Source organism: Phocoena phocoena, chromosome 10 (assembly GCF_963924675.1).
Source record: "Phocoena phocoena chromosome 10, mPhoPho1.1, whole genome shotgun sequence".
NCBI classification, from domain to species: domain Eukaryota; kingdom Metazoa; phylum Chordata; class Mammalia; order Artiodactyla; family Phocoenidae; genus Phocoena; species Phocoena phocoena.
The window spans coordinates 36099651-36118015 of record NC_089228.1 but is presented as its reverse complement, the minus strand read 5'-3'; the positions used below and the strand labels follow the sequence as shown (position 1 = coordinate 36118015).

Genomic DNA, 18365 nt, shown 5'->3' with positions numbered 1-18365 from the left:
ATCTTTTAGATATCTTTTTCTTTGTTTACTTGTTGTTCTATTTTCTCGGAGATTTCTTCAACTTTATCTTCTAATCCTTCTCTGTTTCCCTTCTGCTATCTTTAAAACAATTTTTTAAGTGAATAAATTTGATATATAACATTGTGTAAATTTATTTATTTATTTATTTATTTATTTATTTATTTAGGCAGGTTGTGCCGGGTCTTAGTTGAGGCACATGGATCTTCATTGCGGCATGTGGACTTCTTAGTTGTGGCATGCATGCAGGATCTAGTTCCCTGACCAGGTATCGAACCCGGGCCCCCTGCACTGGCGGTGCGGAGTCTTACCCACTGGACCACCAGGGAAGTCCCACATGGTGTAAATTTAAGGTGTACAACATGTTACTTTGATCTATTTATATACTGTTGCCACTGCAGCAGTTTACCACACTACATAACTATAGGACAATACTGTTGTCTATATCTACGTACTCTGCATTAGATCTCTATAGCTTATTTACTACTCTTTGCAAGTTTGTTCTGTTAAACAACATTAATCTTATCCCCCAACCCCACTCTACTATCATTTTTTTTAAAAAGCTTGAGATATAATTAATACACCATACAATTCATCTATTTAAAGTGCACAGTTCGGGCTTCTCTGGTGGCTCAGTGGTGAGGGTCTGCCTGCCGATGCAGGGTACACAGGTTCAATCCCTGATCCGGGAAGATCCCACATGCCACGGAGCAAATAAGCCCATGTGCCGCAACTACTGAGCCCATGTACCACAACTAATGAAGCCTGTGTGCCTAGAGCCCATGCTCCACAACAAACAGAATCCCCCACGATGAGAAGCCCGCACACCACAACGAAGAGTAGCCCCCGCTCGCCGCAATCAGAGAAAGCCCACGTGCAGCAACAAAGACCCAACACAGCCAAAAATTAATTAATTTTTTTAAAAGTGCAAAATTCAATGGTTTTTGGTATACTACATTAATTTTTAAAAATTGTGGTAAGATATATATCACATAAAATTCACCATTTTTCGACAATTTTTTAAAAATAAATTTATTTATTTTTGGCTGCGTGGGGTCTTTGTTGCTGCACGTGGGCTTTCTCTAGTTGCAGCGAGCAGGGGCTACTCTTCGTTGCGGTGCGCGGGCTTCTTATTGTGGTGGCTTCTCTTGTTGTGGAGCACGGGCTCTAGGCACGTTGGGCTTCAGTAGTTGTGGCTCGCGGGCTCTAGAGCACAGGCTCAGTAGTTGTGGCACACGGGCTTAGTTGCTCTGCGGCATGTGGGATCTTCACTGACCAGGGCTCAAACCCGTGTCCCCTGCACTGGCAGGCGGATTCTTAACCATTGCACCATCAGGGAAGCTCTGGACGATTTTTAAGTGTATAATTCAGTGGCATTAATTATACTCACAATGTTGTGTAACCATAACCACTATTTCCAAAACTTTTTCTTTAATCCAAACAGAAACTCTGTAACCATTAAATAATAACTCCTTATCTTTCTTCCCCACAGCCTGGTAACCTTTAATCTACTTTGTCTCTCCATGAATTTGGTATTCTAGGTACCTCATATAAGTGAAATCACACAGCATCTGTCCTTTTGTGCCTGCCTTATTTCAGATAGCATAATATTTTCAAGGTTCATCCACCTTATAGTATGTGTTAGAACTTCTTTACTTTTTATGGCTGAATAATATTCCACTGTATGTAAATACTGCATTTTGTTTATCCATTCATCTGTGATGGATACTTGGGTTGTTTCTGTCTTTTGACTATTATGAATAATGCTGCTATGAACATTGGTATACAAGTATCTGCTTGAGTCCCTGGTTTCAGTTCTTTTGGATACATACCTAGGAGCAGAACTTATTGATCATATAGTAATGAAATGTTTAGTTTTTAAACAAATTGCCAAACTTTTCCATAGTGGCTGCACCACTTTACATTTCCACCAGCAATTTATGAGGGTTCCAATTTCTCCACATGTTCACCAACACTTGTATCTTTTTTTTTCCATAACAATTATCCTAAAGGGTGTGAAGTGGTATCTCACAATAATTTTCATTTTCATTCCCCTAATGACGTTGAACATTAATTTTCATGTGTTTATGGCCATTTCTATAATTTCTTTGAGGATATATCTATTCAAATCTTTTGCCCACTTTTGAATTGTGTTGTTTGGTTGTTGTTGAACTGTAGGAGTCCTTTGCATATTCTGGATACTAGACCGTTATCAGATATAATGATTTGTGAATATTTTCTTTAACTCTGTGGGTTTGCCATATTTTTAATTTCCAAGAAATTTTCTGTTCTGCAAATGTTCACTTTTTATGGCTTTCTGTTCTTGTTTTATGGATACAGTAGCTTGTCATCTCTCTGAAGGTCCAGTTAGTTGGTTTTTAAAAAAAATTTTCTCCTGCTACCTTCAATTTTTTTGTTTCCTCCAAGTTCCATTTTTTTGTTTTGCTCTCTATTTTAACATCTTAGAGAGTTTTCCCTTAAATATTTGGTCCCATTTAAATAAATATCTGCTTCTATTTAAAAGTAAAACACTTGGGCTTCCCTGGTGGCGCTGTGGTTAGGAGTCTGCCTGCCGATGCAGGGGACACGGGTTCGTGCCCGGGTCCGGGAAGATCCCACGTGCCGCGGAGTGGCTGGGCCCGTGAGCCAAGGCCACTGAGCCTGCACGTCCGGAGCCTGTGCTCCGCAATGGGAGAGGCCACAACAGTGAGAGGCCCGCGTACTGCAAAAAAAAAAAAAAAGTAAAACACTTTAGGGACTTCCCTGGTGGTCCAGTGATTAAGATGCTGTGCTTCCAGCGCAGGGGGTGTGGGTCTGACCCTGGTCTGGGAACTAAGATCCCACATGCTGTGTGGTGCAGCCAAGAAAAAAAAAAAAGAAACAAAAGTAAAACGCTTTAAAAAGCTGACTGGAAGCTCTCCATGCATACATAGAGCTGGATGGATTTCACTGAGGACCAGATGTTATCTTTAGATCCCCACTGCCTGGTCCATTTCTCAAGAGAAGAATCTTCTGTCTCAAAATTAAAAACCTGGGACTTTCCTGGTGGCACAGTGGTGGAGAATCTGCCTGCCAATGCAGGGGACACGGGTTCGAGCCCTGGTCTGGGAAGATCCCACATGCTGCGGAGCAACTAAGCCCGTGTGCCACAGCTACTGAGCCTGCACTCTAGAGCCTGCAAGCCACAGCTATTGAGCCCATGTGCCACAACTACTGAAGGCCGCACACCTAAAGCCCGTGCTCTGCAACAAGAAAAGCCACCGCAATGAGAAGCCCATGCACAGCCACAAAGAGTAGCCCCCGCTTGCCACAACTAGAGAAAGCCCACACGCAACAAGACCCAACACAGCCAAAAAAAAAAAAAAAAAAAAAAAAAAGAACTTGGTATGATTTCAATCCTTTAAAATTTTTTAAACTTTTATGACCCAGCACATGGTCCATTCTAGACAATGTTCCATGTACACTCTAAAAGAATGTGTATTCTGCAGTCATTGGGTATTGTGTTTTACACGTCCGTCAAGTCAAGCTGGTTGACAGTCCTTGTCCTAGAGCTCAGGTTGCCGTAAGAACACCAACCATAAATGGGGTGGCTTAAACAATAAACATCCATTTCTCACAGTTCTGGAGGCAGATTTGGTGTCTGGTGAGGGTCCACTTCCTGGTTCATAAACAGTTGTCTTCTCACTCTTCATCCCCTTACAACGGCACCAATTCCACTGTAGTGGCTCCACTCCCATGACTGCATCCAAACCTAATTACATCCTAAAGGCCCCATCTCCAAATACCAACATACTGGAGGCTACAACATACAAATTTTGGTGGGAGACACAACATTCAGTCTATAGCAATCTTATTTAAGTCATACTTTTGCCAATTTTTGGTCTAGTTAGTCTGTCATTTGCTGAGAAAGGTGTATTGAGACTATAACTGTTAACTATTTCTCTTCAATTCTGTCAGTTTTTGCTTCATGTATTTTGGGGCTCCACTGTCAGGTGCATACACATTTATAAGTATTATACGTTCTTGACCCTTTTAACATTATAAAATGTCCCCCTTCAACTCTAGTAATATTTCTTAAAGTCTATTTGTCTGATTAATATAGTCACTCCAACTCACTATGGTTACTATTTGCATGGTATATCTTTTCCCTTCATTTTCTTTTCAACCTATTTGTGTCCAAATCTAAATGAATCTCTTATAGACAGTATACAGTTGGATATTACTTTTTAAATTCAGTCTGATAACCAATGCATTTTGAATGGAGTGTTTAGTCTATTCACAGTATGTAATTACTGATATGATTGAATTCAAGTCTGCCATTTTGCTATTTTTTTTGTCTTATTTTTTTGTTCCTTTTTTCCTCCTTTACTGCCCTCTTTTGTGTTAAGCAAGTATTTCTGGCATATCATTTTAATTCCTGTATTGACTTTTTCTCTTTGTTATTACTGGTATTACAATATGCATCTTTAACTTGTCACCATCTATTTCAGGTTAACAGTGATTTAGTTTCATTCAATATTGCAACTTTGCTCCAATACGGCTCCATTCCTTTGTGCTAGTTGTGTCACATATATACTTCCATAAATGTTATAAAGTTAACAATAGTGTTATTATTCCTTTACTCAATCTAATGTTTGGAAAGTTATATATTCTAGGTATTTATGTGAATTCTAACTTTTTCAGAAACGATTAAATTTCTAATAAAAGTTCCTACTTTCAAGTATTTCTAAATTCTGGCAAATGACTCAAAGTAACATTTTTAGGTTGATACAATTAAAATAAAAATTTCCTCCTAGTTATGTGGTTCAACCAAAATATCATCTACTTGGGGACTTCCCTGGCGGTCCAGTGGTTAAGAATCCGCCTTCCAATGCAGGGAACACGGGTTCGATCTCTCATCGGGGAACTAAGATCGCACATGCCGTGGGGCAACTAAGCTTGCATGAGGCAGCTACAGAGCCCACGTGCTCTGGAGCCTGCGTACCCCAACTAGAGAAAAGCCCACGCACCGCAACGAAAGATCCTGCATGCCGCAACTAAGACCCAACACAGCCATAAATAAATAAATAAATAATTTGAAACAAAAACAAAATATAATCTACTTACCTGGCTGAGTCCATGTGAGGACAGCCATGCTGTTGAACAATGGGGCAGAAACTTTATGCACTGCTGAGAATGCTCTCTAGCCCCAGGTGTGCCCCTTAGGTTTTTATCTACCAATAGTATTAAGAGGTATTTAGCTTCCACACTTGTGAATTAATTAACTCTGTTCTTGAAATACTAGAATAACAGCTGTGTCACGTATAACTTCCAACCTTTTCCAGTCTGATGAACAAATTGATAGTGACAAAAACATTTCCCATCTTACTATGTCTGTTTTGAAAAAGCCAACACCCTGAGTCTACAAACAGGACTCTGCTCCACAGGTAATTATAAGACCAGTTAGGACAGATCATAATAATGTTTCTTCATATTTAATAAAATGAAAGAAACTAACCTCTTTTTTCTTCTTCTCGTTTTAGTTTATCTTCCTCTATTTCTTTCGGTAGTTTTTCCTTTTTCTCTTTCTCCACATCATTATGTAAATGTTTTGTGGTATAGCTGAGTGCTGGTGAAAGAAGGATCTCTCCATTTTTGCAGAGTTCATCACGAATTTTAATAAAAAACTGCTGAAGTTCTACCGCATCCTCATATATTTCAGAATCTGTCCTATAATAGCATTAAGAGTATTCACTGACACACAAGCTGCTTCTTTTAAGCACCCTGCTTATATGTTAAAGCATTCTATGAAATGCTTCTTTAATGCATTAATTGATATAATGGTAACTTCTGTGCAGTTCTAATAAGGCTATCTCCTTAAAATTTGTTAGAACAGAATCTGAAGTGTAATTTTACCTTGGTGAGCCTCATGCTCACCAGTTTCCTTTTCCTTAAGGCTCACTCCTTGTACAGCTCATGTAAAAGGAAAGGCCTCATACAGCTTCCTGGGGAGAAACATAGCATGTTCATTGGCTGATTTTGGCAACAGAAGGGGGTTGCCACAGTCAGGGACTATACTAAGGCTCCACACCATGTGCAGCACTTACTTGCATCTAATCTTTGAATTAACTTTTACTTTCTCTTAGTTAAGGGACCAACACACTGTATAAGGTATTAACAAAAGATTTAGCCCATTTTCTTCTTTTTGGATCTACATCATGGTTGCTTAGGCTGGTACGACTTCGTGAATATTTGAACCTAAACTGCAAAGTCCTAAGGGCATCGTAAAATGGTTACAGGCCTCAGAGTCAGCGTTCATGTTAGTTTGCCAGAAATAACTACATAATTCTGGGGAATCACCAGAGGCAACATAGTGAAAGATAGAAAAAAAATTATCTGTGTCATACCGAAAACTTTTAAAAGATTCTTTCACCATTTATAAAATGAGAGGACTGGGTAAAATGAACTTCAGAATTTAGACTCAAAGAAATTCTATTACTATTTCTAATCCACTGTTGGTCTGAGGAAGGAAGATAATTCTATTAACTAAGAATATCAGGGTCTAAAAAATTATGCACAGGGCTTCCCTGATGGCGCAGTGGTTGAGAGTCCGCCTGCCGATGCAGGGGACACGGGTTCGTGCCCCGGTCCGGGAAGATCCCACATGCCGCGGAGCGGCTGGGCCCGTGAGCCATGGCCGCTGAGCCTGCGCGTCCGGAGCCTGTGCTCCGCAACGGGAGAGGCCACGACAGTGAGAGGCCCGCGTACAGCAAAAAAAAAAAAAAAAAAAAAAAAAAATTATGCACAAAGGTAACCAGAGACAAAGACTTATTAGCAGCAGTCATGGAGACATTCTGGTCAGGCTAGTGTGGATGGTGTAGCAAGCCCAGTCAGCTGTTTGCTGATACGGATCACTAGAGCATCAAACTTGAAGGAAGCCTCCAGAATGCTTCTCATCAGCAAAGGTGAACTGGCAATCTAGAACACTGCCGATAACAACCTAAATGGATGTTTCAAGAAAGATTCTAAAATCTTTTCAGGTTATAGAAATGCTAACACTTGTAGGAAAGCAATAAAAATAAAACTGGCCAAGGGAAAAAAACTCCTAGGGCACTATTTTGATGCCTATTTTCTGAATAGAGACTTCTGAAGACTGTTCGCTTGAAATTAATTTTACAAGAGCTTACAATTTTAAGTATAAAATTAAAACTGAAAACACTTTTGATAATCCACATTACAATGAAAGGGCAGATTCATAATTCCATCATGTGCTCAGAACAGTCTGTAATTTATAAAACTTACAAATTGTTTAGTTCTGGGTTTTTCCATTTAATATTTTCAGACCTTGGTTGACCTCGAGTAACAAACTGCAGAAAGTGAAACCGTGGATAAAAAGGGGAATACTGTAAAGTCACCTTGGACTCTACCTCCTAGGCCTCAAAAGCAAAAACTAACCATGTCAACAATGCTAGAAGCAAAAGAGCTCATTTCCTAGAGATACAAATCTGCTTAATTCTTAAAATAATCATGTCATCTATACAAGAAACAAAGTTGATAGTCATCTATATAAGAAACAAAGTTGCTAATAATCTAAGAGACAAGTCTATTTTGGAAGACTCACAGAACTAACCCCAAGATATACTGGGCGTAAGGTAGGGGGGCAGGGAGGAGAGGAGTGACTTTAGACTTAAGGACTATTTAAGTAAACTGTGAGTAAGAGTGGAACTCTAAGCTCCATGAGAACAGGGTTCGTCTGTTTTGTCTACTGGTATATACCAAGTATCCAGAACATTCTCATAACTGGTAGTCACTCAATAAACATTTGTTGAATAAATGAAAACTAACAAATAAATGAATGCAGATTTTGACTACAATATGTCCCTCCATATTTCTCTTTATTTCTATCTGCACTGTTGAAGAATAAGGACCATTTACTAAATGTGTCACTCAAGGGCCTCTCCAATCTGACCCCAACTCCACGTGTCTCTTGAACACACTATATTCATTTCCTAACCCTATACCTTTACTCATACCACTTACCTTATCTGAATCCCACCCATTTTCCCATTCTTCTCTGACGTCTCATGCCTTTTTAGAACTCTAGTGCAGTTCCTTTACTCCACCATCTTTTACTAAATATCAAGTTGTTAAACGTTATCTCATGCCTGGAATTATTTTTCCCTAAGCATAGGCGCTATCCCAATTGTCAGACTTCAAGCTCTTAGAGCACACAGCTCAAGTCTTATCATCCCTGGCCGTGATAAGGGATGACTGGTGTCTTGGTGACTGGCTCAGCAGTGGCTCTCTACAGTGGGGAACAAGATGAGCCAAGCCACTTACTAGTTGTGTGACTTTGGCAATGTATTTCTCTCTGTCGTGTACATCTTCATATAAAAATTAGGAAGATTATCACCTACCTAGAATGGCTATTATAAGGGTTAGAGATTATGTACATGAAGTACTTAGCATGGTGCTTTACAAAGGGCAGGCGCTCAACAGGAACATCAAACATTACATTACTTTTAATTTTTCTTTCAAGATCCAGAGCAAACCCAGGCTTCACAGATTCCTCAGCTGGAATCACCCCATGCTCAGTGACTAAAGGTCTAGCTCTCAGCATGATAGACTATAAGCTCCAGGAAGGTAAGGTTTGTATTTTTAACTTTTTATATTCTCCCCAAGTGACCTCAAGAGCATATAGAAGACACACTGTAATTGCTGAACTGAAACTGTTTTCACAGCTGAGTATATACTACTGTTGTGTGGCAAATATACAGCACAGATCAAAATTAGAAGGGAATTTAAGTTTGATGGAAATTTAAATTTGATTTCTTCTTCTTTTAGAACATTTAATGTCTACAGAATGAACTTAAAAGTGATGAATTTGAGATTAAAAATAAGCCCTTTTAGATATCTGAAATGACAATCAAATTTAAATCAGTCTAACCTCAGATCAGTATCTTAAAGCTATTTTAATTTATTTAAAGCATGCTTGCATTGAACTCAAACTTTAAAAGGAAATCATATTACAATTTCTAATTGAAAGCATTTTATCCATTAAAAATACATGTTCTACAAAAGGCTATATTTTAAAAGTTTATGTTTTTCAACAGATCTTCAATTTTGTCTCATTCCTTCCCCTCATTGGCCCTACTCTATCTAGACAATTTAGTAGTGTGCCTTCTCTCCTCCACAGACTATACTTATACTTGCTCTCTATATAAGTTTTGGCTAATTAAAATTCAAAATAGCACCCCATCAACTGCAATCATGTACCTATGCTGAAATAGCACATCAAAGCAAAATTCTTTCTTCCGTTTTACATTAAATGTCACACCTTCTCAAAAAGAAATGGTTTTGAAAACATACCGATTCATCCTTCTTGCCCTCTCCAATACTTCAAACATATGCTCTTGAAATAAATCGAGCCGCCGGTAGCGATTATTTTCAACATTCTTCCTAATTATGTCAAAAGTAAGAGGAGGTTTGTTTGGAAAGCTGGGATCCACAGCAGGAATTTCTGCTAGGGAATCACTGTAGCATCTTCCTTCATCATCCTGATGACTCATGACTGACACAAAAAGATTATGGATAAGCTCCTGAATCAGCAAGGTTACATTTGGGACATGAGAGTCCTCATCTCCTTCTAGGTCTCTCCGAGTTTCAAGCAGGACTTTGTGTAGGACAAGGGCATCTTTGTAGATCAAAGACTCGGGCTCATTGTATGTACAGGCATTGTTAAACATCATGACGAAGTCCTCAACCATGGAGTCTATATCTTGGTATTTGTTGGCCATCATGTGGCTTCGAATTTTTTCCATGTCCATGGGTTTTTTAATGGTCAAATAGTAGTCAGGCAGCTCAGATCTGGAGGGAAGCCTCAGAAATATGGCACTGAGGCGGCGACCCCTCTTATCAGTATAGTTCTTTACAGCTTCATAGACTTCATTTAGTTTCTGCTGCATTGGAGTCATATATTTTGATTTTTTAGGAGAAATACCGCTCTTCCTACCTAAAGAAAGATTTATATTAAATGGATAAAATAAAATATATGAACCTAAATTTGTAAAAAGTTGGTAGCATACCACAAGGAAGGGACTATTCCAAGTGATTTATAAAACACAGTAATTAGTATATTTCTAGTGAAACATACCCTATCAACAAAGAAAGAACTAGAAAAACTGTTTTCACTACTCATATTTTTGGTGGGAGAGTAAGTACTATTATGTTGAGATAGTTGTGAATAAGGTAGAATAAAGGAAATGAGTAGCTATGTGACACTCTAACTCCATCTCCTATGGTATCCTTGAGAACTGAGATTTTCATCAAGGGAGAAAAAGAGATCAAGATGTTAAAACAGAGGACACTGAATAAAAACCTTGTGGCCTTGAATCTCAACTGGGAGTATCAGTATGAACTTAAGATGTATTTTCTCTTTAAATATAAAATACACACACACAAAATTTCTTAGCTCTGTCCACTGAAAATTCTAGAAACAGTGACCAACCCAGTTGCAGTATACCCCTATATAATTTTGACTATAAAGACTATAGCTCTGGAATACTGATTTCAAATACTAATGTTAGTAGCTCTTTGGCAAATGGCTAATTCCTAGTCTATACAAGATGAGCCTGGTATAGCTTGAAACACTAGACAGTAAAGAATCTACCAATGACTTCTTACCATGGTCAGGACAAAAGACCATAGCAGCCAGTCTGGGACAACGTAAATATCAACAAGAACCATAATTGCAATGGGTTATAAAACTCAGCAATATGTTTAAATCTAGTAGTTCTTAATGATAAATAAAAACAAACAAACAATAGGGTAGATGTTGCATGACTTTAGTAAACCAATGCATTATTTTCTTTGTATTTCATTATTTTGAAAACTGGTAAATAAAAGGAGAAAAAAAATCTGGCTTTTATCCTTTCAAAAACCAAACAATATACACAAACAAACAAAAAAACCATACCACTGGGTAACCAAACACTGGATGAGGCAAAGTTTATTTATATAGAAGTATTCCAGTTGGTAAATGAGCAAGGAATGATAAAACTAAACTATCACTATCTAACAGCTCTTCAATGAATTAAGCATCAATAGCTATTAACATAATTTAAAGAAACAACCAGATATTATGTGCCACCTGATGGAAGACACTATATCACCTCAAGTCAGTTTCTGTGTCAAAGGGAGGGGAGAATCAAATTTAAATCTAAATCTGATCGACTACCAATTTACAGGAACTAAAAAGGACAAAAGAACACGTGAAACTACAGCAAAGGGACACAATTAGCAAAACCTAGACTGTGGGAAACAATAGTACAAATAATTTCTTCAACAAACTGCAAGGGAAAAAAAGAGAGAGGGAGGGGAATTTATAGATTACAAGAACTATCAATCAAATGCAATGTGTGGACCTTATTTGCCAAGTTGAAACTGAATCTAATCAAGCCTTTAAAGTTAACTTCCATTTATGAGAAATAAGGGAAATAAAGGAAAAAGTTAACTGACATCACAAGGAAGGGAACTAACTAATCCAGAACTTTGGACTGGACAATAAAGTGACCAGGTTTCTAGAGTTAATGGCATGAGGATAAAAAAAGGAGGGGGACTCCTCTAAACTATGAGTTTAAGGACAAAATAATCAAATGTAACATATAGAATTTAATTAGATCCTGATTTGAAGAAACCAACTATAAATATACATTTGTGAGACAATCAGTAAAATCTGAAAAATTTTCAGGTATTAGATGAAACCAAGAAACTCCTAATTTTGTTAGGTGTGACAATGACTTCATGGCTATTTAAGAAAATATCTGCGTATTTTAGAGATGCATAATGAACTATGTAGAAATAAAATGACGTGATTGGATTTGGCTTAAAATAATTCAGAACAAAGAAAAAGAAGGAAAAAAGGGAAGATAGGAAATAAGTATGGCAGAATCTTGATAAATGCTGAGTAACAGGTATATACAGGGATTCACTGTACTATTCTTTAAACTTATATATGTTTTGAATTTTTCATAAAATTGAGAAATGAAAAAATTAACATTGCATGTTAAAATCTCCTTTCCCTGAACTTAAAGAAAAATGTATTTATATATATTTAGATAGTTATTGTTAAAGTATCTATCTGTCATTAGTTTCCTAACTCAACTTGTATAATGAATTCTAGTTTTAAAAGGCATTATATCCCTATAAATTAGAAGGTTTTCGTTTCTGCAAACCTTCTGTGTGCTTTTACAATTCCATGAAGAGATAAATGAATGGCATGACAAAAAGGAAAGATCACTTAGCAATAAATCATACCCAAAGCTATTGTAAATTCAGTTTACAGTCATTTCATATAAAAAATCAGGGTCTGTTTGTTTTTTCCCTTTTCAGCAAATACGACTCTAAAGAATATTTGACAACACCACTGTCATTTGCTTGGTATTTATTTTACTTATATATTTTAAACAAGGCAGAAACCTCTTCTTTAGCCCAATGGTACTAATTGTTTTTGCTGTCTCTCTTCTCTCTCACAGTTTTCAACCAAACAACCATCCACAGACTACGCTCAAAAGACAGCCAAGGGCTTCCCTGGTGGCGCAGTGGTTGAGAGTCCGCCTGCCGATGCAGGGGACATGGGTTCGTGCCCTGGTCCGGGAAGATCCCACATGCCGTGGAGCGGCTGGGCCCATGAGACATGGCCGCTGAGCCTGCGCGTACGGAGCCTGTGCTCCGCAACGGGAGAGGCCACGACAGTGAGAGGCCCGCGAACAGCAAAAAAAAAAAAAAAGACAGCCAAGTTAACTTACAGTACAGTGGCTAGACATCTCTAACCTCTCAAATTCTGTCTAGGAGGAACTACTGGGACTAATCTTTAATTCTAATAATCAGCAAACAAACATACAAAAAAAATAAAATAGAATAAAATCTGCCACTATACTCTTCCAGGCATCACATGTAGAAAAAATATCTATTCTTACTATTTAACATTTACAAAATGTCCACTGCATTCAAGAAAGCAAAACCTTTGACATTATATTCTTCTATTCCTCACATGCTTTTATGTTTACTTAAAATACGGAAGACAGTGCTTAAAAGGAAGCAAGAAACTCCATGCTGTAGTGCGAGTTCAATTATATTCACCAATTAATTAAATATTATTTCAGTAAATCAGCAATTTATCCTTGATGGACTGAACTGAACAATGAAGTGTGAGGCTGCCTTACTCAGTTTGAGTTTGGGAGAAGCCATGTCATCATCATCAGGCAGTGGGCCCAGCTCTTTCCTTTTATCCTTGAGTAACTTCTCCAGGATGTGCGCATCATTGTACACCTATATTTAATTACAAATATAATTAAAATTATTTTTTAAGAAGCTTTCTACTGAAGTATAATATACATACATAAAGAAGTTTTAAAAACATAGGATAGTTGAGAACTAAAGAAATAAAGCCTGAGATCACTACAGAGCAACAAAATCACACCTCCGTGGGGTGGGCCTCAGCCTCAACTGGTTTGTTGTTTAAAGTTTTCCAGGTGACTCTAATGTACACCCATGCAGGCTAAAGTTTGAGAACTACTGTACTAGAATCATTGCAAGTTTTTGCAGAAGTTCTGAAATATATTTACGTGTGTTGTTTCTTCATAAATCTCTCTTGCACTGGACCCTCAAGGTAGCCAGACTTAGCTCAATGGAAATTAAAAATTAAAAACATCTGATAGTTGGAGAGAAACATCTCAAACATTAGAAGGGATTTAATACCAGTGTGCGTTCACAGCCTGGAATCTGATTTGTGAAAAGCAACAATCCCTGCTGAGGCTCTCTCTCTATGAAGACTGGGCCAAAGGTGTAACACAGAGCCAAGGACAAGGTTACGCATCCAACTGTTTTGCTCCCACAGCTGCCTCCTCCCACTCCCCCCACAAAGGCTCTCCTCCCTGACTGCCCCACAGCAGAGGGGCTGAGGGAATAACTGACCTCTCTTCTTTGGCAACCTCTCGTAAGGGTGGCTTTTTTCTTTATCAGTGGCAGACAAGTGGCACATTGGCCAATGACACTGAGGACAGTGTAAACTCCTATGACAGAGAGAACCATTTCTTTGATCACAAGCACCCTCAGTGCCTACTTCATTTTATATTGAAATGTAATAGTATAAGAAAGGAAATAAACAATTTGAAAATGTACTTTTATTTCTGGGAGATTTAAAGTAGATAAAGAAAACTCAGAAAAGATCTATTTACCCCAATACATGTTCACTGCAGCATTATTTACAATAGCCAAGATAAGGAAACAATCTAAGCATCCATCAGTGGATGAATGGATAAAGAAAATGTCACACGCACACAGGAATATTATTCAGCCATTAAAAAAAATGAAATCTTGCCATTTGAGACAACGTGGATGAATATTGAGGGCATTATGCTAAGTGAAATAAGTTAAGATGGAGAAAGACAAATACTGTATGATCTCACTTATATGGAATCTAAAAACAGCCCCCTCCAAAAAGAACCCCAAGCTCATAGATATGGAGAACAGATTGGTGGCTGCCTGAGGTGGGGGTGGGGGACGGGCAAAACGAATGAAGGAGATAAAAGGTGCAAGCTTCCAGTTATAAAATAAATAAGTCATAGGGATGTAATGTATGGTAACTATAGTTAATAATACTGTATTGCATATTTGAAAGTTGCTAAGAGAATAGATCTCAAAAGTTCTTATCACAAGAAAAAGAATTTGTAACTACATATGGTGATGGATGTTAACTAGACTTACTGCAGTGATCATTTTGCAATATATAAATATCAAATCTCTATGTTGTACACTTGAAACACGTCACTTATACCTAATTTAAAAAATTAAGTAGGGCTTCCCTGGTGGCGCAGTGGTTGAGAGTCCGCCTGCCGATGCAGGGGACATGGGTTCGTGCCCCGGTCCGGGAAGATCCCACATGCCGCGGAGCGGCTGGGCCCGTGAGTCACGGCTGCTGAGCCTGCGTGTCCGGAGCCTGTGCTCCGCAGCGGGAGAGGCCACAACAGTGAGAGAGGCCCACGTACCACAAAAAAAAAAAAAAAAAAAAAAAAATTAAGTAAAGGACATGAAATAGAAAAAAATATGAAAGGAAGAACTGAAAATCAAGATGCTTCATAACAAACTCAATTATTCAAAGGTGCATTACTGGGAATATCCTGATATTTATATAATTATACAATTTTCTAGACTATCCTTAGAGAAGTATGGCTACTGTGGATAGTAATAATAAAATTATGATGAAAGATTTTATTGTCCTTGGCTTTCATTTGAGTGTTTGAATACCAGGCACTGTGCTACATGCTCTGTAAATATTACCTCATTTAAATCCTATAATAACCCTGATGCAAGTACTGCTATTATCTCCACTTTACAGATGAGGCTCAGAAAAGATAAGTTACTTACACAGGGATTGGCAGAGCAGGATTCAAATTCAAATGTCAGATTACACTTGACGCTCTGGATCCATGGATGTGGAATCCATGGGATTTGCAGGGTTGACTGTACTATGTCATTTTATATAAGAGACTTGAGCATTTGTGGATTTTGGTATCCGCAGGGGTCCCGGAACCAACTCCCCACCCCTGATACTGAGGGACAACTGTACAGGGTATAAACTTTTAACCTTTACAGTGTCCTGCCTCCCATTTTAAATAATTAAGAAAAGACAAAATATTAAGCTAGTCACTGAGAAGGGCAACCTAAATTAGGCCTCTAGACCTGGTCTCTCAAGATCAAAAGAAAAGTACCTACTCCAGGATTCCCACACATCCTCACCTGGGAGCCCTCCTCGTTGTAGTGCCTGGCATTCCGGAACATCAGCTTCATGTCTTCTATCATTCCCTCTTCCCCTGCATATTTGTCATTGCGGATGTTATGTTCAATTATTTTCAAGTCCATTGGCTCCAAGATGATTTTATAATAATCAGGATAGTCCTTTTTGGATGGTTTAACCATAAATAAATCACAAAGTCTTCTGCCTGAACCTGGCTCACGAGCTTCAAGAACAACATTGAACAAGATTTTCATTCGCTGCTTTCGAATGTTCTTTTTACTGTTGAGGGGGAAGGGAAAAAAGGGGGAAAATGAGAACAGGTTTAGTTTTCTTGATATAAGGATGAACACGAAATAAAACAAAGTAATCTTGTGGGCAGGTGCTTCATGATTATAATGTATTGATTATGTATGGCACAAACACAGTAAACATGCTGGAAGCTATAAGCAAATATTAGGAAATTTTTCAAAATAGTTAAAACATACTGACTCTGGCAGGAGCACCCCCCAAGAACACCAGGCAAACGTGTTTCAAATATTTATGAAATGCAATGCTTGAAAAAAGATCTTGTCTAATGTCAAAGAAAATGAAATTCTGTTATCAACTGAAATATATTTTTTAAGAACAGAGCAGAAGTGGAATAAAACTGCTGATTCCCTACTAACAGTTCTCCCTTAAACAAACAAACAAACACAAAGAGAAGTGTCCCATCTCCTATGACAACCACTCCTGAACACCTGCATATCCTGAGGGGATGATGTGAGAGGAAGAACTCTCTCAGTCCAGGACTTTAGCAAGTAAATAATAAAAGGGGAATGCAGGACAAAGCTCCAACATCACAGAGCTCCACATCTGAGCAGAGATTAGAACACAGATGACTTTAGCCTTCAAGAAGCCTCTAAAGAAAAATTTCGGAACCTGAATTTGATATCACAGAATTTGGTAACTGGTCTAATAACTGAAATTTACTGCTTTAGGACTTGTAACACTTATAGTATCCTTTCTCCATTTGTATCATTCACTTCAAGAGAGTGATATGTAACTGGTTTCCATCCTCAAAGGCAAGCAAAACTTTTGTCATTAGGGTCAAACAATCTTCTCTGAACTAATCCAGTTTTGTTATTTTGTTTACATTTTTCCAGATCCTTATATTGCCTTTGAGACCGAGACCCACAGGCCCATTACTTTTAATCTGACTGCCAAAAAAACTCAGAGCTAAACTTCATATTCTTTTATAACTGTATTAGCTTGGTGGCTGGTATATTTACTTTATCCTTTTCCAATATGATGTTGAACCTTAATATATCCACACTTTTGAAAGTAACTTTGAAAGACAGCTACCATATTTCCCTATGTGATACTTTCTGGTTACTGTTTTCAATGTCACTTTGATTTTTAGATTCTTCTTTAAACCCCTCTATTCATCCTCTCTTCCTCCCTCAGACTAGTAACTATAAAGTTTGTTCACTCTTCCCTATTTTGAAAAAGGTGCATAAAATTAAATCCCAGACCTTGTAACTGGCACACTCATTCTTTTCTAATCAGCACCTGTGAAGATACTTCGATAAAATACATCTTAAGGGGGTTCAAAACCAAGGTTGTTTGTCATTATGCACTTAAGGGTGCCACACTTAAGGGGATGTCAATTCAGGTCACAGACACATAATAAATATACAGTTTTAGAAGTTTACAGGAGATGGGCCATAATTGGTTCTGTGCTAACAAAATCAGTATATTACAGCAATTTTCCAATAAATGAAAGTCAAGAGAAATGGGTGCTTTTTCTAATTTGCATGAAGATTATGAGCTAGTAGGGGCTTCGCTGTGAATCCCTGATTTTCCAGGACCACCACCTGACCCCTAAACCCAGCCTAAAACACTGAAATCAATGTCACTTTTTGCTTCTCTTAGTTTATCACTAAGTCCTAGAGGACCTCCATAGCGCTTCTAGATCTAATCTTTCAATTTTTCATGCCATGGTGTTAGTCCTAACCTTCATAGTTTGTGGCTGACCACTTTCTCAAATGTCCTTATCATTATTCTTCCTATGAAGCTATTATTTATTATGTATTTGTATTTGGATATACACACAAGATTCCTATTTATAGTTACAGCTAACACTTCTACCACATGCCAGGGACTGTGCTAAGCACTATCATTTAAACTTCAAACTCTGAGAATCAGGTACAATTATTATCCCAACTTTGCAGATATAAAAACAGAGGCTTAGAGACTCAAGTGAATACCTAAGGCCATAAAGTGACTAATCAGAACTGAGACTTGAATCAGCTGATAATCACCAGACTGCTTTTATCATGCAAGTGGATGATAAAAACTTAGCTCTTACCAAGGGCCTCTCTAATCAAAGTCAACCCTGCTCATAGGCTTCAAAGTCTCCCAGCATTTAATTTAACTCCCTGGCCCTAGACCTTCAGTGGTGCCTGCTGTGAAGCTAAGTAAACCCAAAGGTTCTTTCTTTTACAAGGCTTTCTATATTTCATCTTCAAGTCTTCAAGGACTTTTTTACTCACCTTTTTAAGGAGTTTCCCAGACTAGTAACATCTGACTAAAA

At 38.0% G+C, this 18365-nt stretch overlaps 1 protein-coding gene across 25 annotated transcripts in view; it reads right to left on the bottom strand.

The window, feature by feature from the left end:
• PBRM1 (polybromo 1) overlaps nucleotides 1-18365 on the bottom strand; it is a 95899-nt gene that overhangs the window by 37856 nt on the left and 39678 nt on the right. For all 25 annotated transcript variants that reach the window (XM_065886289.1, XM_065886298.1, XM_065886290.1 and 22 more), the window contains 4 exons: nucleotides 15796-16072; nucleotides 13221-13326; nucleotides 9367-10009; nucleotides 5516-5727 (listed from right to left, as the gene is read on the bottom strand). In XM_065886289.1, the coding sequence (XP_065742361.1) occupies nucleotides 5516-5727; nucleotides 9367-10009; nucleotides 13221-13326; nucleotides 15796-16072 (1238 nt within the window). The remainder of the gene's footprint in view (nucleotides 1-5515; nucleotides 5728-9366; nucleotides 10010-13220; nucleotides 13327-15795; nucleotides 16073-18365) is intronic.